This window comes from Poecile atricapillus, chromosome 1 (assembly GCF_030490865.1).
Source record: "Poecile atricapillus isolate bPoeAtr1 chromosome 1, bPoeAtr1.hap1, whole genome shotgun sequence".
Taxonomy (NCBI): Eukaryota; Metazoa; Chordata; class Aves; order Passeriformes; family Paridae; genus Poecile; species Poecile atricapillus.
Genome location: NC_081249.1, coordinates 64,860,113 through 64,884,704, shown reverse-complemented (window position 1 = coordinate 64,884,704; position 24,592 = coordinate 64,860,113). Strand labels below are relative to the sequence as shown.

At 39.6% G+C, this 24,592-nt stretch overlaps 1 protein-coding gene across 3 annotated transcripts; it reads right to left on the bottom strand.

Annotated features, from left to right (window-relative positions):
- Window positions 1-3,743: 3,743 nt before the first annotated feature.
- PROSER1 (proline and serine rich 1) lies at window positions 3,744-24,523 on the bottom strand. 3 transcript variants are annotated; one of them, XM_058842091.1, is made up of 14 exons: window positions 24,490-24,523; window positions 23,844-23,914; window positions 20,697-20,762; window positions 19,910-19,978; window positions 19,355-19,449; window positions 17,764-17,857; window positions 17,197-17,307; window positions 16,395-16,478; window positions 15,422-15,500; window positions 13,083-13,178; window positions 12,918-12,962; window positions 8,872-10,633; window positions 8,069-8,216; window positions 3,744-6,768 (listed from the first exon to the last, which is right to left on the bottom strand). In XM_058842091.1, the coding sequence occupies exons 2-14, from the start codon at window positions 23,886-23,888 to the stop codon at window positions 6,646-6,648; spliced, it is 2,817 nt and encodes a 938-aa protein (XP_058698074.1). In that variant the 5' UTR covers window positions 23,889-23,914; window positions 24,490-24,523; the 3' UTR covers window positions 3,744-6,645. The 3 variants fall into 3 exon arrangements, with proteins under 3 accessions (XP_058698074.1, XP_058698086.1, XP_058698083.1); XM_058842103.1 differs by lacking the exon at window positions 24,490-24,523 and having other exon boundaries at window positions 8,872-9,002; window positions 10,452-10,633; window positions 23,844-23,982; XM_058842100.1 differs by lacking the exon at window positions 24,490-24,523 and having other exon boundaries at window positions 3,744-4,065; window positions 23,844-23,982.
- Window positions 24,524-24,592: the final 69 nt, after the last annotated feature.

Sequence of the window (24,592 nt, the reverse complement as noted above, 5' to 3'; positions counted from 1 at the left end):
GCATCACTAACCTTGGTTTGCCATCCCTGTATATGGATTATAATAGTCATAATCACCAAAAATCTCACTTGACTCTTTAGTCCAGAGCAAAGCAGGAGCTGCAATGCACCACAAAGTGTGAGAGCTCATCACTCAGCAGTTGTGGAAAAGCTCCAGGGTGCTGGAATAAGACTCACTTTTTTCTTGATACATTCATTAGGATTCATCACAAACACACCTGGTAAACAAACTCATGATGTGAGTTTCACATTTGGAAAGCAAATTAAAAACTCAGTGTGGGCAAAAATCTCCCAAGTCTCCTATAGCAACAAAAAAGACAGAGTAGACTCAGCCTCTTAAACCACCATGTACCTTCCTGCTTTCTACTACGGGCTGAAAAATTCTTCTGCCTTCCCTAACTAGATCCTATTTTTCTTTCTCTAGCCCATCCCTCCGTACAGAAGTGTATCAATAGTTTAATCTGTCTTTTTTGTCCATGGGGTCAGAAAGTAGATGCTGATGCATCCTGGCAGGGCAGCATGAGGCAACATGCTCTGTCGCTTACAGTGGCAGATTCTGAGTTTTCATCTCCAGTCTATGTCGGACATCAAATGCAGATCAAACATACATTTTCTGTTTGGTTAGTTCTACACCTTTTTAATATTACTGAGAAAAGACCCACTCGCACACACAAAACAAAGCTTACCAATTAGATGTTCTGTGTTCATTTTCTTGGGTCTCTCTCTCTGGGGATCCATCCCCTTAGAGGGAAGCTCTGATCTCCTCACAGATGAGACAGGAGTGTACCTTGACGCTGCAGGGCTCACACAAAATGCTGAAGAGGGAGGCAGGATGACAGGAGAAATCCCCTGTACAAGAGTCTTCCGGGAGTTAGTTATGCTGGTGAGGAGAGGATGTTTACAAACACCAAGTCTTGTGTCTCTGATGTAACTGGATGGTATTCTGTGGCCGTCCTCTGTCTGGGATGTACTTGGCCCAACTGGTCTTAGACCCCACTAAATACAAACTGGAAATAATTTGCATGAATCTGCCACCAGAGATTGAAAAACCCACAAACGAGACAGGAAGATAAAGTGAGTCCTGTGAGGAGCAGCTGAGGTATAGCCTGAAGAAAATGAGGCTCGGGGGAGATCTTAACACTCTCTACACCTGCCTGAAAGGAGGTTGTAGCAAAGTGAGGATTAGTCTCTTCTATCAAGAAACAACCAACAGTATAATAAATGGCCTCAAGTTTTGCTAGGGGAGGCTTAGATTACATATGAGGAAAAACTTACTTCACCAGAAGAGTTGCCAAACACTGAACAGGCTACCCAGAGGAGTGGTAGGGTCCCCCTCCCTGGTGGCATTTCAAGAACATGCAGATGTGGCACATAAGGATGCAGATTAGTGGTGGATGTAGCAGTGCTGAGCTAATGGTTGGACTTGATCTTAAGAGATCTTTTCCAACCTATGACGCTATAAAGCCAGAAAGCAGATATTGCTGCTTCTCTGCTGTTTTGGGGCTCATCTACTGTTCAGATCTCAAACACCAGCATAATAAATAAACAAAAACTCCAGGTGAGGTTTCCAAACTGTGTAGAAACCTCATCACACCCTTCTTCACACTGTCCTTCAGTACAGGCTGAGCCCTGTTGAGCTGGATAACCTCAAAACCACAGTAGAAGCATTTCAGCTCCCAAGCCCTAAAACTGTCCCCCAAGAGTATTTTTCGCAAATTATTTTGACAATCAAACTAAGCACAGCATTTCAGACTAAACCATTTCTGAAGGCTGTAGTAGCAGAGGACAACCCTCTCAAAGGACAAGGCTGTTTGCTTGTTATTTGAATAAAATATGAGAGGTGTTTTTTATATGCAATTTAGGAGTTTGATATCCAGCTGCATAAATTACAGGGCTGTTTTTTGTGGGCATCTGTTATCTAGAATATCTGTGAAGATCTGGCTCTAGCTTCATTTCACCCAATCTTCCTCCCTGTCAGTAATCACCCTGGCCCCAGATGGGTCATTCAAAGCTGATTGTTCCCCAGAGAATCCTTTTTCAGTCTCACAGAGGAAACAACACCCCTAAACTGACATTTTAAATCCCATTGAAAGCCATAAGCATGGCTTGAACAATCAGGATTGACAAGCATATGCTCCCAAACATGTAACAATATTCATTTTAGGCCATTTGTAGCATTTTCCTTATCATTTGACTTCTAAACACTGAGCTGTATGATCACACCTCTTCAGGATGGGCCCTTACTAGCAGGCTAGCATGTGAGAACAGAGACAAGAGAAAAGCGATTTAATTATTTCAGAAGCAAAAACATAATATACAAAACTATCCCACTTCTTTTTTTTTTCATTTTAGAGCAAAACCAAAGTTACTTAAAATAGCTTAATTCTGAACCATTTGAATTCCACAATTTAAACAGCTCATACCATCAGATAAATGAGCAACCTATACTAAAATTTAACAGACATAATTGCTCCGTTTATTGACAACTCACTGAGGTGACTGTAAATATGGGTGAGTAAAGCAGATGGTGTTTTTTGTTTATGTTCAGGAACATCATAATATTAGTTTTTTTCATTTTAACTTAAGCTGTACTTTTATCCCCTTTCCAAAATGTTGAAATCAAAGTCAAGGCAATCTTAATGCTTCCTCCTCAGGGCTATGCTGGGGCATGTGGATAACTCATGTCCCAGAGTGCTATAGAACTCTCAGAGATCAAAACACGTGAGAGCTCTGGGGCAAAGCAGTTTACTAGCTGCAAGTTCACTGGTGATGAAGAGCCTGGTGTACTCCTGTGACACAAAGCACAGCCACAAAGACTGAGCTCAAAGCTTCTTCAGCAGAACTTACTGACCAGCAACATCAGATGCCTGTGGTTTGGGCTGCTTGCCGTTCAGCTATTTCTGCAGTTTTTTATTTGTAATACAGCTAAAGCCTTCAACTTCTATTCCAAAAGCAGCACAAGTGCTCAGGTCAGGCACAATCAGGTGCCCACCATTCTCCAACATTCCTCAGCACTCAGTTACATTTACAAATGGCACCAGTCCTTTACAGTCGACTTTATCCCACTTACCTCATCATCCAGCTGTAGACACTTAATCCACAGCCATTTGTAAACAGTGCCAATCCCAAAAGTACAAAAAAAAAAAACCAGCAGGCAGCCCCCACATGAGATTAGCAAAATTGTAGGTTTAAGTTTGTCTTTTTCTGACCTTCTTAGACCCACACTACTTTCTTCCCATGAACTGGGCTTTGGCCAGTCCCTATAGATTTCTCACCTTTTTTTTTCTCTTTTCCTGGCCCTGAGTTCTGCCTACTTGCTTCAGGCTCAGCATTCCTTTTCCCCAGGTCAAAATTAAGGAGACAGGACAGGAGAGAGCAGATTAACAGTACTGTCCTTTTGCTTGTAGGAACATCCCCGTATTGCTGCTCCTCCTCATGGAAATGGCATCAGCTTTCTACAGCTGAAGATCTGGAGATGACAGAAGGCCACCCTTTGCCCACTAGAGTAAATATGAGAGAGTCAAAGATATTGCTCCTCTACCAATACAGAAAGGAAGGCAATTTGCAAGAAAGTCAGAACATTCACACCACGGCAAGTTTCCTTCCAGGCCCAGGCAAACTCCCAACACTTATTTGCAAACCAGAGGAAAAGGACAGAAAAATTACTCTGTCTCCTATTCTCTGCAGCTGCAATTAAAGCATTTGAAAGAAACATTGAACTTGTTTCCAAAGGTATGTTCTTAGTTGTTGCAAAAAAGATTTTATTTCAAGGAACACTTCACTACACCGTATCTTTGCAGTCCGTTAGTACACGCAAAATAGAGCAGTAATAGGCAACTTGAACAGTGAAAAAAATCACTTCATCCAGAATTAAAGTCATACAGCAAGAGCCCTTTCCTGGCACAGGCTCAGTTTGAGGTGGTTTGCCTCAGCAGTAGACATTTCCTTGGCTGTCTAAAAATGGTGCTCAAACAAGCGTGAAAGAGCTCAGGACAAATCACTCCCTTCAGAAATTCCAAGGCTGGGTCACAGCAGTTTGCTGCAGTGCAGAATACAGACTTTATTCCTGAAGAGGAAAAAAATTAATAGAAAACAATTTTACATCAGGAAAAATATTTTAAAAAATGAATTTTAGTTCTAACCACTGGAGAGTTCCATTTACAAAACCCAGCTCAGTATGATTTAGCAAGAGTCAGTAAGAACCAGAGAGCCCATTCCAGACATAAGAACTTTACAAGTGAACACTTAACATATTGATTTGTCTAACACTGACTGGAGCGTCAAACACTCTTCTCTGGTAAAGTGGCTGTACACCACCCAGAAACTACATTGCTTCAGGAGAAGAGCATTTAATACCATGGATTTCACTCCTTCTCACCTGTTTTCATTTGGAGAAACAAGGCTTGAGTCTCTTTGGCATCCCTGCGTTGTCCAGTGCTCAGACAGGAACCTCAAACCCCATGACTATTCAACAGATAATTTTAGAAACAGAGGCACAAAGTACTTACTTTCTGACAAAGCAGTATTACTTGCTTTTGACTAAGGGTGACGTGAATTATTTCAAACTTTGATTGCTTGGCAGGGAAACTAGGATTAAAATAGGATGTCAGACTCAGCACCTCAGTAAGGTTACAAAACACTGTCTTGGAACTGCTTTACATTCACATCTAGGGGAGAAAAGCCAATTAAAGCCAATTTTCTCATTATAAGATACCGGTAACTTTATTGTCTCCAACTGATCTGCAAATCTACAAAGAACAAGTTATGGAAAGAATGACAAGCAGAGTAAAATGAAAGATGCTAGAGACCTCCTCCACAGATTTCTTAAGTCAAGATATCAATATCAAAGATACAAATTTTAAGAGCAGTTCAGAGTGGAGAATCATGAGAATTTAACAGGTTTAACAAAATAAAAAGATGTAAGAACACAATATTTTTTTTCAATTGATAATAATATGTAAGTCTGATTATTAAAATGTCAAAGAATTTAAGTTTTTCATCTAAAAATTAAATAGGATATTTCTAATCTCACTCCTCAGGAAGTCAATTTTATAATTTTGGAGAGAATTCTGCATCAAAAAGAAACAGCATAAGCAAGATCAAGCAGTAAAAGTATCTTAGTAAAAACAAGTTTATTCATCATATTTTAGGTAAATATGCAAATATTCAGCAAAGCCTTTTTGCCATGAATGTAAATTTTTTATTTAAAAAAATTATGTTAAAAACCAATACAGTAATTTCCATTAATGTTCTAAAAAAGTTTGTTCACATCTTGAAAGAAAATACATTAGCAACATCTCCCAGCAGAATCAATCTTTAAAAAAGTAAAACTCTAGGTGCAGAACATTTCTACAGTGTAGTATCTCTACATTTTAATTTAATCACATGATTGAATATCATTCATCTCTAGTCTCTAGACCATGATCAAGAGCATATCTTAAATAGATGATATTCAATGGTGTGTTACACATTGCCACAGATACTAACATTATTAGAAGAGTGCACAACTCAATTTCACTAACAAAGCAAGACCTTTCTATATGCTGCATTGTAACAGTTAATTTAGCTATATGCCTTTAAAATCATGTCTGTTTTCCAAGGAAAAATACTAAAAAAATACATGGTCCAAATTCTGCTCCCACTTATATTCACAGGATAAGATAAGCACCATCAAGTTGTAGTTTATAGCTGAAAAGCATATAGAAAACCAGTTTGTTTATGAGTATAAGGGAGAGAAGAACTTGCCCCATGTCTGTAAACATTCACATAAGTCTGCAGTCAAAAGTGCCAGATAGGCAGCCTATCCGCAGTACAATTATTTCATTCACAGGGGTGCTGGGGGCAAGGAGAATATTATGGAACGTTATTTTAGAGGCAAGTTAAAATGTTTTCAGGTACTTTGGAAAAACATATTCTCAGCTAGCTAAACCATACTCCAGTAAAACATAATCCACTTCTACTCAAATACAGTACAGCATCATTTCCTAGCTTCCTGTTCAGACAAAGGAGTACTCAATTCAGCAGCAAGCCCATGACAATATTTCAAAGCATAAGAAAACCCCCATACACCTCTGACCTACCCTCCTCTTAACATATTGCTGATGCTAACAGGAGTTCCTCATACATTGGAAGAAAACATCTGAAAAACCATAAACTGACCTTGATTTGTGCACACACAAGAAGTGTGCTTCTAGACAAAGGTCGTCTACAGCTTTAATTGTCTAGTTTCAGTCTAGATCTCAGTCTATATTAACAACATATAACATACAAAACATAACAGAAGGATAGGTGCATATTCACACTATTAAGTATACTTGGTCTCCCTATTCAGTTTGACAGTCAACTGCCCTATTTACACAAACATCTGTTTGAATGATCCTGTAAGACACCAAACACTGAACTCTTAAAATTAAAGGAGAGTCAAGGATGCTCAGCAATTCACAGGATCAGACCCTGAATCAAATTGAATGCAATTCACAAATTAAGTTTGACATCTGACACAGCCTCCTGCACACATTTTACCCTCATGTTTTCCCTTTCTTTCCCCAACTCAGAACATGCTCCCACTATCGCAGAGACAGCCTTCAAAGTGAATAGGATCAGGCTCTGTCAAGCAAACACTGCAGTCTTTAGAAATGCCTGGAATTTACTGCCATCCACTCTGGGGCAGACTTGTCTGCAATGAAAATGGTGTTCCTGGTGTTGATGGATAGTTAGCAAAACCTTCAGGCTGAGCTGTATAGTTCTCCAGAGCAGAAGCAGAATGCGCCTTTAAGGAAGATAAGAAGTTAGGAAACAGCACTGATAAAAACAAGGAAACAAAAATCTAAATTAAGCAAAATTTCAGCCACAATACCAGTCCAACTCAAGCCGAAACAAATGGATTATAATCTGAAGTGTGCAAAGAATAGAGATGAGCAAGGAATCTACACAAAGATGTTAAACTGTAGTGCAACTATTGCTCTGAAATAACACAGAAAGAAAAAAGCAGTTGAATTAAGGGGGAAAACAAAGAAGTGTTAATGGCTTTACTTTTCAGTGGAGTAAGCACCAGCTGATTTGGAAGGCACAGCTTAAATATTCTAGTGATTCTGAACTTTCCTTCTCTTCATTGCTCAAGTAAATAAATGCTAATTTTAGTGACTGAATCTTATAAACAAGAACAATCATATTCCCTCAATGCAATCTGCATACATTTCTACAGAATAGACTCCTGAGCTGCAAAAGCAGCATGGCCTAGATGAAGTAACTTGCTTCTTCCAATCCCCTGATATTCAAAAGATATCTGACAATATGCTGCACTCTGAAAAGTACTTAGTCACATGCTCCATTTCAACAACTGAAGTGTCACAGAAAAGAGAAAACATTAAGTCAAGACACTCAGTTCTCTCTTTTAGCACTATGTAGAGAAGGACAAATTTCTTACAAGAATCTGTACAGAGGCTGTTTTTAACAAAAGACAAGCAAAACCTAAAAACACAAAGTCTGATGATAGTTTCAGTTAACTTATTGTAGGTTGATGAGTGAAATAAGCTGTTTCATGGACAAGAAATGAAATTACACATTACCCAAAACCACTTCAAGTTTATATTATAATTCTTTTTGTGGGAATTATCAAGATAAAGGCACAACCACAATAGACACAAATTCAAGACAATCTGATTGCATGTGCAGAGGCACATGATTCACAACAAACAGTCCACAGAAATCTGTAAGTTATTCAAGTGTCAGACTGCAACCGAGTACAAATTTTTCAGTGGTATGGTCAGCTCATTAGATTTAATACAAACACAGCAAAAAATTAATTTGCATTGTATTTTCTTTTACTTTTCCCCATTTTACAAAGAGCTTTAGATAATGTTCTAATCTCATTTATGAAGCATTGTACACTGGCCTTGAGTAAGAAGTTAGTACAAGTTGTTTTTTATCATCATACTTGTAATCAGTTCTCACGCAATTTAGGGGTTTTAATCTTTTACTGATTTAAACCAATCCCATGGAGTTAACAGGCAAGTACATGCTCAAGAGATCACTGGAAGTAGAACAGTATTAACAAATAGGCACATTACCTGTAGTAGTGCTGACTGTGCAGCTGCACTGTGCTGCAATTCCTGTAAGGAAGATTGTGCGGCACTTTGGGGAAAGCCAGGGATACCAGGGAGAGATAAAAGACCAGGAAAAACTGCATTTCCTGGTGTCTGTAGTCCAGAAGTCAAGCTGAAACAATGTCAAAATGAGGCTATTATTAGGAACATCTGCACCAAGCTTTATTCTGTCTCCCTGTCTATAAGCTTATGTCTATATAAATTGCAAAAGCAGTTCTTTTTCTAAATCTCATAAAGGTCAGAATTTCTAAACCAAAGTTCAGTCTTTACCCACCTAAAAATTATTCATAAATACACAAACCAAGAGTGTCTGGAACATACCTAAGGGGACTCAAAATGTTTTGCACCTCAACTGTGCTGACAACTCACACACCAAAAAACTTTACAGACAAGAATTTATGCTGACTACTTCCTTAAAACATCTAAGATATTGTCAACTATTACCTGTGTGTGTGTCAGTGGATGCCCCCATGGAATGCATTCTGGTAAAAGCCTAGGAGGTGCCAAGTATCCTCATCTGGGAAATATGATCACTGAGCACCTCACTGGATTAGACTGTTGTAACAGGAAATATTGAAGCCAACCATTTAGTCACTACCCTATCAGCTTCTAAAGACAAGTGGAAATCCAGTGGTGAACTGTATTTAAAAATTATCTGCAATTATTAACTATGAGTGAAAATATTGTCTACACACCTAATACAAAATCAGAGTTTTGCTCAAGAGAAAAATAAATACTTCTGACCTCCTCCAGAAACAGTAACATACCCAGCCTGTGCCACGAGTGCAGAGTTGAAGTTTGAGCTAAAGGCCGAGGCAAACCCTGGCAGGACTGGAGCCGGAGATGGGGCTGTGGCAGCTGCTGGCAACGGTGCAACTGCTGCTACTGCAGAAGATGCCTGGAGGCCAGGGAAAGAAGGGAGAGCAGGAGTGACAGAGGGTGTGTTAGAGACAGGAAAACCAGGGAAGGATGGGTTTGATGATCCCAGAGGTCCCTGGGCAACAGAAAAAAGGGAAGGGACAGCACTGGACAAGTTAAGCGAGAAGGGTGGAGCAGAGACTGCTGCGGAGGCGGCGAGTCCTGAGAGTACGGCGGCGGTGGAACTCACATGGGGGGCGGACACGGCTGAAGCGCTTGTAGCCGGAGTGGCCAACAGAGACCCTGGGAGAGTGACGGGCGGGGGCAGTGCTGGGTTACCAGTAAAAGCAAAGTTACTGGTTAGCGACGTGAAAGGAGGAAGCCCATTGAACACGGGGGCAATGGGAGCAGAAGAGCCATGTGGGGCGAGGGAAATGGAAGCCAGAGAACCGGAGTTGTTCAGAGGAGCACTCAAAGAGGAGAGCCCTGACAGCGCTGGATTCAGGGAACTGGGTAAGCTGACGGGCACTGAAGCTGCTGAGGTATAAGCACGCCCGAGCCCTGACAGTCCTAGAGTGCCGTGAGAAGGACTGGCTGAATGAGAAGGACCTTTGAAGGCTGACAGGGTAGGACTCATGGGTTCTGTTTTGACCAGAACTGGGATACTTGTGGCAGCTGGGGCTGATGAGAGCTGCTGATCGGGATTAGTAGGACTTGTGCCATGCAAGAGTGAGGCTGATGAGCCACAGCTGACTGGCATAATCGATGGTGAAGTGGTTAAAGGTGACTGTGCAGGCAATGTGGGAGGAGTGGAACTAGAATTGGCTACAGATGGGGATGGAAGACCTGGAAAAATAGCCAGCCCAGGTGTGGAGGAACGCTGTGTGTTGGGGGTGGCTGATGGAGTGTAACATTTGTTGACAGAGGAAGTGGGAGGGTCAGAGCTTTGATTAGCAAGAGCAGATAAAGAAGCAAGCTCACTTGTCACAGCAGAAGGTAAAGCAGATGAATTGATTAATGAAGTGTCATTAGATGTCAGAAATCCCTTTAAGACAGACAAAATTGGGTTAGGCAAGCTAAGCGAGCCAGGAATGGTAGTGGCAGGAGAATTAGCAATTGTAGATGGAACAGGACTAGAAATCCCTTGGGCATTGGGTGGCAAGGACAAAGGGAGGCCAGCAAAGACTGATGACAATGGAGCAGGATTATTAGCAGAAGCAACTGAAGAGGTTGCAGAGAACGGGAGGCCAGCAAATGGTGTAGCAGCAGATGCAAAAGCTTCAGTGGGTGCAGGTGTGGCACATGGAGTGGAAGAACCTTGCGGAGCAGGCATAGCAGCAGGGATAGAAGCCAGCCCAGAGAAAACTGAGGGGACAGGGGTAGAGGTTGCACTGTGAACAGATGTGACAGGAACACCAGGCAATGAAAGGGATTTGATGACAGTAGGGGTTGGGGTGGATGGCTGAGATGTATGGATGGAAGAGGAGACCTGTCCTGGGAAAACAGGAAGGACAGGGGTAGACATGTTCATCCCAGAGATGAGTGGAGTTGCAGGTGCTAATGGATGGCTTATTGCCTTGACAGGTGATGGGGTAGGGACTGGAGTAGCAGCAGGTGTTGAAGGATTAGAACCATGAGGAGTAAAGAGCTGATTCGATTGTGCAGAAAAAGCTGCAAAGAAACAAAACCAGTAAGAATACTTGAAACTGTCAGAAATGTTTGAAATCAACACAGTAACATTTTATACAGCATTTCAAAATATGATACACAGGCAATAGCTAACACACAATGTCTACATATAAACAATGAACAGCGGGGCCTATGAAAACAAAAAGGTACACACAAACACATCACACAGATCATACACCATGTGGGCTAACATTCCTTTTTAAAACACTCTGTGACATCTGCTACCTCTTCATGATCTCATGCAAAACAGTTAGAAACTCAAATACACTCTGTAAGAACATCTAAATGATACAGGTAAACAACCCTCCCTCTGGTCCCTAACATTTGGCAGTACCCAAAACAGATCTAATATTCCATCAGCATCAGATCACCTGGGCTCCTCTGCATCCACTCTCACTGAAGGTCAGAATTTCCTTCAGAACCAGTTAATTCAATGTATCATGATTTCAGAGAAGTTTAGTCAACAACTGAAGAAAGCTGATTTCAGGTGCTGGTAGTTTTCTTTCCTTCAAAATCAGGTCATTCTCTTCACTGTGCTTCCTTCAGATTTTGATTCTAAGAAGGTACACTTTTAAATTCACGTATCACACTACAGTATTAAACTAACATTGGCACTTGACTTTATCAACAACTATTACTAGGAGTCTTAAGTCAGGTGTCTGTGATAAAGGCAAGCACCTGCCACTAAAAGTATCAGCTTGTGTCCTACAAAGTAAGTTAGAGACATCAGTCAAGCTGCAGGAGAACAGGCAGGCACACTACGAATGGGGAGGTGGAGGTTAATGGAAAGGAGCTGCATTTATGATCGCTGGCATGTCAAGAGTCTTGATATGCCTGCCTTTAGTTTCCTGTGGAACATGAATATGTTAATAAATCATTCCTCTCAAACAACCCTTATGCTTTATTTTACTTTTGGAATAATCTGTTCAGATGCAAGCAAGACATTCATCCAACCAAACTCACCTCTCATAACTCTCTAGCAGCCTACATGCCTCTCCTGTCTGATTTCTACATGTAATTCTACACACTAATCCAGAAAATTATTCTTTAAAATCTTGGACCTAAGTTGATATGACAAACTCCCATTCTGTCTATGTTGAAACTCTAAAATGAGCAAATCTGCAAAAAACTTATTTCCTTTGACATACTGTTCTCAAAAAAACCAAAAAAAACAGACTTCCCAGCTCTGGATTTTATTCTTTTCTCATTCTGTTTCCAAGCTGAAGACTCTCCTAAAGATCACAGTTATTTAATCCTGACAGCCAAGATAATCACTAATGAAATACAGCTGTACTATGACCCAGAGTTGTTACTGAACTTTTCCTCCCAGGAGAATATTTCATTCCTTACACTGTATTCATTTAGCTGTATGAACTAACTTTGTAAAAATACATGCACACTTAAAGAGGGGTAAATAAGAATGAAGTGACTCTTCAAAACATTTCTGTAGAACATCCCTGGACATAGAGAAGGAAAGACAAAACGTAACTTTTTTTTTTGGTCCCTAGGAATATTTACCATAGCTAAACTTATCACAGTCATTTTGTCTATTTGCAGTATGTGTTAATATGCCCAACTCAGTGGTCATTAAATTCTCAGTTTGTATTTGTCAAGTCTAAAAAAGTGTCAAAGCCTTTTTATAAGTAGCTCCTAATGGGATTTATTATTATGCTTTGCACTAAGTGTAAAAAGCACCACACAAATAAAAACAATAAAAAATGCACAACTGTCTTGGTAAAAACAACAGGATCTTACAGGGTAAGACGAAAATACAAGTAGACATAGTTGGATCTAACACTCTGGGAAAAGACATTCTAAATCTCTAAATCACTCTTGTATTCCTACCTTCTTATTGCAACTGATTTATGAAATTAAAATGTCAATTAAAATTTCCAACAGATTTTCAGTGTTTCAGTGTCCAGAGTTTCAAAAATTGCAAATATTTACTGAAATATTTAAGCACATGACATTGCAAAGGGTATTTTGATTAAGTTATTAGCATGATTTCTCACATACTTATATAATGAAGAGTATAAAAAACTTTAATAAGCTATCACAAAAGAATGAATTTTGATGTTTCAATCCTTGTAAGTACAAATGTCTGACGATTTTTTTTCCTCCACTCTCAAGAGAGTCTATTCCACATACTTTGTGGCTTCATACTTAGAAGCTTATTAAGATCCCACTAAACAAGTTGTTAACATTTTCTGAACAAACAACAAAGATACAATCAACACAAAAATCCCCCACTGGATTTGCAGTTTACCTTGATTTTGGGAAGGTTTTGCCTGGCTGGAAAGGTCCTCATTTTCTAAACAGAAAACAGCAGCTTGTTATTGAAAGGCAAATGAAACTCCAGCAGTGAATGATCCACTCCCAGCAATGAAACAGGAAAACCAGCATGAATATTTTAAAGATATGCATGCTTTACCTGATACCACTTGATTAGCAGTGTATGGTGGAGGAGCTGGTAAGCCTGGAGCTATGACATTGGCCATTGGAACTAAGCCAGCATTGTTGTAAGCACCTAAAATAACAAAGGCAATACACATCCCCGTTGTCAGAAAAACCTGTATCTAGATGAACCACTAAGCATCTTCTCCTTTAAAAGAATTATTTTCAAGACTGTAAGACATTCCTTCATCTAAAAGCTAGACCAGTTAATTATCCAGGCTGGATGTTGGCTTTTTCTAATGTCTGCCTGAAGGGCATGCAATGTGATACAAATTTTACTAATGGCAATTCTCTTAAGAGAGCCAGAAAAAGTCAGGTTTCAATTCCTTTCAGTTCAATCTTGCCTGAAAAAACTCAGCCAGCCCGGAGGAGTGGTACAGAGTGTCTGCAGCATCTCCTTTCCTATTCCTAATGTAAAGGCTGCTGCAACTCCTTCTTCAACATTAAAGACAGACAAACAAAGAAGCCAAACACATATCAGTAACCATGATGCTTTAACACTAGCCACTAACACTCAGAAAATTCTGAGAAAAACATCCCTTCTCAAATATTTAATCTAGTATTCTTCAATATTTCTTTAAATGTTAAGAAACTCAAGTGGGTTAGCAAAGTATTTTAATATAACATTCTTACAGCAATGAACACATTAAATATACCTTTTTTCCTCTGTTATTTTTTGGGGCAACTTAAACTGTTGTATTTCTGTGGTATACAGTTCTGATGAAACACATCTGAATTTAAATTGCAGGAACACAAACACACTTCACAGTGGCCCTGAATTAATAGTTTAAGAGCATAAGAACTTGGGCTTCATGGGAAAAGGTAGCACTTGAGTAATACTGAAAGTGCACTAATTTGTCGCACAGAAATGCTTTCTGATTTCATACTTCCATAGTAATTCCACCTGATGTTAAGATTTCTTGCACAACAACTCTTGCCTGAAAATCAGAAAAGCAACTAATAATCACTGCATCACTCAGGAAAGAAATGTTCAAGAGGCAGAAAACAATTCATCATTCTAACCACTGACTGAAAACAATCACATTCAATAGTTTCAGGTCAGCATCTACAATCTCATTCAACACACACACACATATATGTAATTTCACCAGTTATGAGTTCTGTTATCACAAGAGCTTTCTTAAAAAACATGTTGCAACCTAGTAAGGTCCTGAAACCCTGAAACCTCAAAAGCTCTTTCATATCCTAAAACTGCATTAATATTTTTATCTTGCCACAGGTGAAATTTTGTGCTTTAAGATACTTTGGATAGAATTTCTAAAAATTTGAGTTTGTCTGAAAGTTTCCTGTACAGTTTCTAGGGAACAAGTAATTTCCTCGGCATAAATAATCAATCAGTCTCAGTTTAGCCACTGGTAGTGCCCATTTTTCTAAAATGGCTGTAAAAACACTTGCAGACATCAAGTTCATTAGATGACTCAGCATCCAGCATGTTTGCTAGGAGTTCTGCTTCACTTTCATATCAGCTACCTGAAATACTCCTTGAAATCCCCACCATCAGTGAAAAGCAAGCATCCTAACCAGAGCACCCCTTGATTTGCAGTACGGAATTTCAAGATTAGAAAAGGCTTTCAGCTGCCAGACCTAAAATTGACTACTTTAAGTATTCTAAGCTTTCTTCCAAAGAAAGGGCAATTGCCTTTCTCCCTTTCCAAAAATGACTCAAGTCTGATGTAGCAGAGCAAAGAGAGGAGCTTATGAAAAGGCTCAAACTTACCCAAGGCACTAGGCGAGAAAGAAAGCAATGGCAGGAAAAGGCAATCACTATTTCCCTTCTGAGATTGAAATCTACTTTTCTTTTAGGAAACTGTTCACTCTCCATTATAATGGAGAGAAGGCAAAGATGAAGGCAAATGAGAAACAGATTACAGCCCTTCAGCAAGTTCCTACATAGTTCCACCCAGTTCAGGGCTGTGGCTGGCCATATCCCAAGCTGGGTTCCACAGCAACAAGTCAGACTTGTCAAGCCAAAGCCCAAGCCTTGGCCAAACGTTACAACAAAGCCAAAGCCCTTGTTTTGTCTAACATGCACGTCTCCCATAAATTAAATATTTTGTCATCAGAACAGGATTGTGAATTTTTCTTATGGACGTTGGAAAATGAAGTCAATATATTATTTTTTTTATCAATTCTGCTGTCATGAAAGAAAAGGTAAAAACCAGTACCCAGAGCATGCTCAGGGAGCAGAAGCCAATTTCAGAAATGACCGTGGTCAGAGAAACCGACACTTGACACATTACTTAAAAGGCAAATGCACGAGCAATAGCATCAAGCTAGAACACACAGAAACCTTACTTGGTGCAATAGTTGCATGTGGCCGACATGGTGGGATGGGATATGGAACTGGTTTGTGTGGATTGTACGTTGATGGAGCCTACATAAACAAAAAACAAATGCAAAAAGCAATAGTGAAAGCATTACCTAATGTTTCTCAGACAAAAAGCTATCATTAAGATACTACTACAGACAGGCATTCTTTGCTACAAATATACGTGATGTGAAATTTTTTCATAATATCCATAGTGACTGCAAGCATTTCACTCTTTCTGAAAAGACTGAAACAAACATCACTAGTGTACCTTTAAATTTTAATAGAAAACTGAGGAGAGGGGAAAGGGAACTCCTTTCTGCCTTGTAGTTCTCACACTCTGCAGACTTGGACTGACTTCTCATTTTACAGGTTTAGCACATTTAAAATTAGCATATATTTCTGAATGTACCTATGCCTTTAAAATAATACAGCTTTGTGGGAAACATAATAAAAGTGATAATAAAACATTTGAACAATACCTCAAAGTAGTAACAGGTTCACTACAAGTTTGTCCCACATGCTTAAAATATTCAAAATGCGCATCAGCTGTCAAGAAACAAGAACCTCTTTCTAAGGCACTGCGGTAATTCAAGTGTCAAAGATGGAGGCATTTTCTGTGTTCATGTGAGAAATCCTCAGAGAGCAGCTCATGATAGACTACTAAAAATGATTCTAGTTTTCTCTTCTGCTACTGTAGTTTAAATTCTGTCTTCAAATGCACATACATTGTATCGAGTAGAGAATCCTCCCCCTCTACAGATAAAAACTAGAGCTCATTTTCAAGTTAAAAAAATATTAGGTCATATTCATTACAGAAGTTTAGCTTCAATTAAATTGCTGCTCTACAGTCTGCTTGCAACATAACAGCATTTTATAACAAAGCCTTGTTGAGTTGGCTGGTGGTTGTTTCGCGGGTTTTTTGAAGTTTCATGTATTTATTAATTTTTTTAGACATACTGGTTTGGATGGGCCAAGTATACGGGCTGCTATTCCCTTTCCTTCATTAGTACATTCTTCTGTGTCCTTTTTGATAGGGGTTCCCTGGAACAAAAGAAAATGAAACCAAGCATTAATTTAGAAATAAATCCCAAACTACCACACCTTGCTGAACAGCTCTGCCATATTTTTTTTTTTTTCTGAACTACATTTGAATTTTTGAACATTCTGAAAGTAACCATGTTTGCCATGAAAAAAAAAAACAAAACAACCCAACTGTTTTAGGCTTGTAACAAGTAAGAGCATTCCAACAGCTTGGTTTGTAACACTGACTGAGCTTTTGTGAAGAGAGGCAATTCTGCATTTTGACTTTTGGACGTGATAACATTAATTTCAGTTAATTTTTCTGTCCCTTAAGTGTTCACAAGTACTGCTTAAGAGCCACACTGAGATTAGCAGTAGTACCGTAGTGACAATATTAGGTCATCTTCTCAACCTATGAGGAAGCCTCTTGACACCTCTCCTGATTCTGCCAAATACTGCTGGAGTTTACAATGTTTTCCTGATATGAAGAATGTCTTATTTATGAAATAATCTTTACCTGAAGCAGCATAGAAGGAATGGGAAAACAAAAATAATGCAAGTTCCCTATAAATGCGGAATGGGCTGAAACAAACAAACAAACCAACAAACCCAACAAACGCACTTTGGTTTTGATTCCACTCTCCCTTACGTGTATATGAATTCTGAGTGTGGTTAAACCACAATGAATCTTAAATCAAGGGTTCATTTGTGAAAAGCAAAAGCATAGGATCACGCTTACTGGAAAAATTCCATTTATGCGGCTTGGTTTGCCCTTGGGATAAGGATTGCCAGGAATCATGCCACAGGATGATATCATAGCATGAGGAGCCTTACAACCTGTTTTTGAAGCCTGCAAAATAATCAAGAAAGAATATTATTTGCTATCAAATTCAATGCTCTAAAGAAAGTAGTTATTATTTCATGACATGTAGATTGCATGAATCAACCTACACAGAACAACTGAAGTCTGTGTCTCAAGTCTTACTCCAAATACTCCACACAGTGTAAACTTCTGCCCAAATACCCCCTGCTTGCACTGAACTAGGGCTTAAGCACTTGATGTTCTCTAAAACAAAGTTTCCTCCAGCATAGGTTGCAATTCTGTGTCCCTTTTTCCATATGTTCCTAATGCCTGACAAAAACTTCACCTTCTGTTGCACATTCTCCTATATTTTTTGCAGTTGTTTCAGTTTGTCTTACACCAGTAGCTCCCAGAAGTCCTCATGTTAAACCCTGACCCCACAATGACCACAAGGATGCAAACGGAATCCTAACAGAACCAAGGATATTAGTTTATCTTGGTTACCTGTTCAAGAATTCTTCTGCATCTTTTCTTCTCTGACATATTAATTCTGAACAAATCTTCTATAAGGCGATAATTCTGAGCATCAACAATGTTTCTATAAAGACATTGACAGAGAATTACTGCCATTCCATTTGCATAAGTTGAAACAATTCACCACTGAAAAGTGACCCACATTTAGTTAGCCACTACCCAAAAGCACATTAAAAAAACATAATTAGTTGCGATCATAGTATTACTATTATTAAAGTAAAAATCCTAGGCTTAAATATGGACTTCATACCTCTAAGCAAAATATGGCATTTGAACAAATATCAACACAGAACAATGGATGATGATGGCTAAACTTTATTGCAAGAGTAAGTACAGAGAAAAAATGAATTGTGCATCACAATTGTGCATCACTAATTTTCCTCAGGCTACCCTGTTTTGTTTTGGTCTGAAATAGACAAGGAGCAATGACATGGCTTCCTTAAGCTTAACTCCAAAAGCAAAATCATGTCTGTATCCTCAGACTTAATTGTTTTATTGATATTTGTATCGTGAATTTATATGCCCCAGGAAGTTCAAGCAGGCTGTCATACAACATTCACAGGGAAGACAGATATGATTAAAGCAAAAAAAAAACCCAAACAACCCAAAAAGGAACAACATTTCATAAAATAAATCCCCTGAACCAAGCAGAAGAGTTCCATTTTAAATACGTGTAATAGATCCTCTGAAGTAGCTCTGTTCACTAGGAAAACCCCAACTTTCTCTGTAAATACAAATTTAGAATATCTAAACTTGTTTTTTTTTTATAGACAGTAGATTTGTCAGTTTAAGAGATCCATTTACTTAACTCATTTCTACATATGGAATATTTAGAAGACTTTTCAAAATAGGGCCAATTCCCAGAATTTCCCGGTCTCAATACTTCCAGATTTCAGTGAGCAGTGAAATAAACTTAAGGCCCTCTTGGTTCTCGACAACATTTGAAGACCACAGTAAAAACATTGCCAAAGTGGCAGTCTTCCAGCAGGCAGAAGCCCAAACAGCAGCAAGCACAAGACTCAAATGAACTGTGGAATTTTCCACAATCACAGAATCATTGGTTGGAAGTACCTTGAATATCACCTAGCTCCAAAGCCTCTTCAGGTGAGCAGAGGCATCTTTTACCAGACGAGGTTACTCAGAGCCCCATTTAGCCTGGCCTTGAACATTTCCAGGGATGGGGCATCCACAACTTCTCTGGACAACCTGTGCCAGTGCCTCACCAGCCTCACAGCAAAGAATTTCTTCCTAATATCTATTTTAAACCTGCTCTCTTTCAGTGTGAAGCCCTTCCCCTTATCCTGTCACTCCATCTCTCTTGCAGGCTCCTTTCTGGTACCAGAAGGCAGCAATTAAGTCACCCCAACTCGTTCCAGGCTTAACAAATGTAATTCTCTCAGTCTTATGCCTACTTCTAATTATTCTTTTAAACAGCCCCATCAGTAATGGATTTCTGCTTTACCTTAATCAGTGCTTCCTCCTAGGAGTGTCTAAAGTTTAATATCCTCAAACATGAGCTAAAACAATCTAAGTTAAGGAACACAGCAGAAGAGATACTTACGAAGCTAAGATTTCAAGGGCAATAAGTTTATCTTTACTGAATGTGAAGCAGTTGAGAATATTAACCATTTTTGATGCTGGAACTGCCACTATTTTCTGATAAGAAAAAAAGAAAGAAAAAAGTGTGTATAAAATAAAGCAGTACATCTATTTTAAACTCAGAATACAATTCAGTAACAGCTTCATATAGTATATTTCAGCAAACTTTTAATATCCTCTCCCTCCCATTGGGAAGGAGACTCTATATGCTAAATTATAAAAAAGCAGCTCCAAAAAGCACTCACCAACCAAAAGTAAAGAAATAAGGAGAGTCAAGAAGAGTTACAAAGGGTTACATCTTTTCCTGTGATACACAGGAAAGGAAAAGCTACTTTAGTCAGAAAAGATACCCCAATTAGAAGTATGACATTTCATAGCTTGATACCACCGAAGGAGATGAAGAAGAAACTTTGAAGATTTTAAAGGGTATATTGACTCATCAATTGAAAAGTAGGTGTCATAAAATTGACATTAAGAAAGCAAATTTATTCCACAAGATCATGTCACAAGAACTTACATGTTGTAAAGCTTTTATTGCCTTAAGCTGTGGTTCTGCCCAGGAGAAGTATCTCAGTAATTCAACAACCTGTGACAGTAAGGCCTTCAATTAATTCTTCAGATACATTAAAAATGTATACTAACAGCATCAATATGACCTTTCCACTTTTGTAGCACACTGGTATACTGCTAAAAAACATCTGTCTGTGATGTTTGATTGTCAGTGCCTACCAGCATCTAGCTTTCTTTTTATTTCTAAGTAGGCACCTAAAAATTCTATTTTATGAGACAAAGATTTTTAATGGAAATATTTAAAATATTTACTTTTTGACATATATTAGAAAATATAAATAACAATATCACTGTATTAGAATAAGTAAAAAAAAAAAACCTATCAAGTATCACTGAAAAAGCTTATCAACAATCATGATCCCAAACAGCATATTCCCAAACATATACCAAAAAAAAGCCAGCAGGAAAAGAAAGAGGAAAAAGAAAATCTACATATTATCATATATATTATTGCTACATCTCTAGATAATACACACAAAACAATCCTAAATTACATCACAATAAATTTATACCATTTTCTAGTCACAATAAGAATGAAAATGTAGTGATTTTGTAAAGCAACTTAGAACTCTTTAATAGAGTCATGCTATAATAATAAGGAATTAAATCTCCTTAGTTAATAAATATGAAAAGCTAGTATGATCAGCCTCAGTATGACTGAAGACAATTACTTTGTATTACTGAATACACAAAAACAATAGCTCCCATTAAACCCATAACAGTGTTGACTTTACCTGTTCACTGGAAAAGTATCCATGAACATATTCAATAGCTTTTAATTTGTACTCTGTCAATACAGCCTAAAAGATATAGAAAAAGAAAAGGATGCATAATTAGTGACTCAAAAGTTATAATTATAGCACAACCATCTGCTGATCTATTAGTCTAAAATCTGCCCCTACAAAGTGACATTTGTAGCAATTACACTGCAGCATTTTGAAGTTAACAGTGTATTTCTTAGGTAACTGAGATCAGTGAAAAGCAGGAAGATGTGCTTTAATTCTTCTGTTAAAAAAACCTCATTTTTTTATTTACTTGATTTTGGTTTTTTGTTGCTGCTTATAACTGTGCTGAGAGAACATCATCACTCTTCTTTCTGCTCCAATGATTTACATCAACTTTAAGTTAAACAAGATAATACTGTTGATTATCCAGGCAATCTCTTTGCATGGCCCCTGTAAAGTAACTGACAAAGTATTTTACTTCGGTGAATTTATGAAGAAATTGGATAACAGTTTATACAGATAGAATTAAATACACAACAGAGCTTGGTCCAGAGATGGATACTGTCTTACCCTTATCCTTACACCTTTCAAATTTTAACATGCAGTCATACCAAACAAAGCACAGTACTTTAATGCAGCCTTTTGGGTGTGTGGCAAGAGAGTTTTGTTGATAACCACATGCGCTGTCTAACAGCCAGCTAACTCCTTCCTCCCTCCTCTGTACCCAGTCCTCTGTGACAGGTACAGGATGTAAAGAAGACAGCTAACAGCTGAATTCCTGCCCCAAGCCGGTGAAAATTTCTTTCTTACACAGTATCCAAGTACCCCCTCCAATGCTAGACCTTGTGTATTCTCAAACCACATTTAGCTATACCCACTTCCATCTTCCTCCCAACAGTCCTAGAATCCACCCCTACCCCTCGATTTTTTGTTCCTGTCCCTCCACACAGACAGACACAAAGGTCTCCATCACTGCATCCTGACTGTAAGTAGCTCAGGTGCAAAGAAACACACTTGGATACTGTTTTAGGCAGCCCTCCTCCTTTTCTGTACCTCATTAAGAGACAAACACTACCAGACACACTGAAGTCACAGGCAAGAATGAATTTCTGTTTTCATGCTCATTTTTTCTTCTACCCCTTCCTCCTCTTCATGTGTTTTGGAAAAAAGCAGGGTATGTCTTTTTTATTACTGAAACAATTGTTACTTTTCCTTCTTAAATCAACAACTGAATGACTCTATTACAAGAGTACAAACAGAAAGCACTGCTATGCATATTTATGGCAGGAACAAACAAACAAAACTCCCAAAGTTTATTTTGCTAGTACTTGTAAATGCATACAGAGAAAAACAGAAGCTACACATGAAGACATTTAAATAATTATTCCTGCTAACTGTAGGACTGAAAATGGAACATGCCAACACAACAAACTTGTAAATCACATAATAAAGAAGGTTCTACCACAGAGTCAGAAATGAAGCTTAAATAAAAACATAGCAACAAAGACTCAAAATCGGCATTTGAACAATGAATGTTACACCACAACAGCACAACTATTATTAACACAGCACAGCACTGATCCTTAGATCAACAGCAAGTTGGAATACAGGAATATAGTCAGATAGCATAGAGGAAACATAATTGCCTAAAATCACATGTCTAAACCCTTTTGTCTGAAGTCTTTAGTAATCACAGAGCGTATTCTGAAGGACTGCACTGCAGTAATATAATTGAAACATTACTCCCTCCCACCATCAATCATCAGAGAAAGCATTCATGTGCTAGTCGTCCCTTGATTTTTTTTTCTTTTTGTGGTTCCCAGATTTTCCACACAAATTCATAAACCGGGAGGGAAGTCCACACCCTGAAATATCTTCGACTGTCATGTTTCTAGCTATTTTATAAAGGAGACTTTATGACCATGACCTTATGCAAATATGTAGTTGTGATAAAAAAGATACCCCTGGGGCTTCTGTTAAACAGTTTTATACCTCAGTTTGGTTTTATACCTCGATATGTTGCAAAATAATAATACTGCAATTGCAGCCATCACTCCCTCTCACCAAAGAGAAACTGAACTGAAACTCAAATCCAGTTGAGTTCAGATCTGAGTCCAGATAAAGGAAATTTACCTCCCCTAAACAAACCAACACAACAAAAAACTCTACTTAAAACAAAAATGCTATGGATCGCTCTTCTGCCACGAGGAAATCTCATCTGAAACAAGCCCTTCATGTCACACTAAGACACCTTCGGCAGGTAAACTGTTCTACTGTGACACTTAAATATCCTCTGTTTAACCACAGCAAAATACATCATCACAGGTTTCTTCTTCCCAGGCAAAACAAGAAACATTAATCTCAAAAGATTCTGATTTTTTCCTCTCTCCTTTTCTCCTTCTAGCATTTGGGGAAGTGTGCCAACCACTAACCTGGAGCCTTCCTGTTAAAAGCAGGCCCCCGTGCAGAGAGAAACCAGAGCCCTGCAAGTCACAAGGAAGCCCAGGTTTGTATCTCTGCCCCCCCACAACCAGCAGTATTTTTCTCGGAGAGTTTTCAAACAGGAGATGCAGAAACACAGCTCAGAGCACGCATCGAAACGCAGGATTCACATCCCAGAGGAAGAAGGTGTGCACAGCACACTCCTGAGCTGTGGGAGACGTGACTTCCAAGGACTAACTAAATCTCACGCCCTATTTGTGCATTGTACCTCCTAAACCAGTGTGTAAAAGGTGGGTACTCCACACTCTCCGCACAGGCCAAGCAAATGCAGCCCTTGCCCCCATAGAAAACATGCTTGGCTACTTTGTTTTTCTTTCTCATCTTCCTTGAAAGTCAAAATGCTGCAGTGACCTTATCCAGGTGCTCATTTCAAATGAGGGCTCAAGATCAAGATCATCCAGCCCCAACCACCCTTGCCGTGGGCAGGGACACTTCCCACTTGCCCAAGGCCTTATCCAACCTGGCCTCGAACACTGCCAGGACTGGGGCATCCACAGCCTCCCTGGGCAACCTGTTCCAGTGTCACTGCCCGCACAGTAAAGATCTTGTTAACATCTAATCTAAATGTCCCCCCGCTTTCAGTTTGTAGCCATTACTCCTCGTCCTATGGTCCATCAACAAATGATTAAACTAACACACAAAAGGATAATTTACCTTCCTAATTTCATCCAGCACGGTTTCAAATGATTTCTTATCCATCTTGGTTATTGCATTCAATGCCGACACTTAAACGTGGTGAAAATAATACAAGTGGTTTCTTTTAAAAAAAAATAATAAAAAAGAACACAAAAAAAAAAACCCCGCAGCACCAAAAAACCTAAGTGTCTCTGAGCATACAGGAAAAAAGGATTTGGAAAAGGAAAAAAAAAAAAATAAAAAAAAATGCCGGGCACGGAAGGAGGCTGTCCTCGGCCCCGGGGATGGAGCGCTGCCGCCTCTGCAGCGGCGGACACGGAGACAAAGGCGCCCTCCGGGAGGCGCCCGACGCGCCCGCTCCCCGCGCGTCCCGCGGGCGCTCCGGCGGGAAGGGAAGGGAAGGGAAGGGAAGGGAAGGGAAGGGAAGGGAAGGGAAGGGAAGGGAAGGGAAGGGAAGGGAAGGGAAGGGAAGGGAAGGGAAGGGAAGGAGCGGCGGCCGCCCTGCTCAGCACGCGGCACGGCGGCTCGGGCCGCTCCCGCAGAGCATCGTTCGCGGCGCCGCTGCCCTGTGACCCCGGCGAGCAGAGCCGGTACGGACCCGGGCGGCCCTCGGGGCAGGTGAGCAAGGCGGCACGGGAGCGGCGTGAACCCACAGACAGCGCACCCCCTCCGCCGGTCCCGCCTCCCCGCCGTCGCGCCCCTATAGCATCACAGCACGGAGCGAAGGCCCTTTTCCACACTGGGCGACGACAGCGATGCCTGCGCGG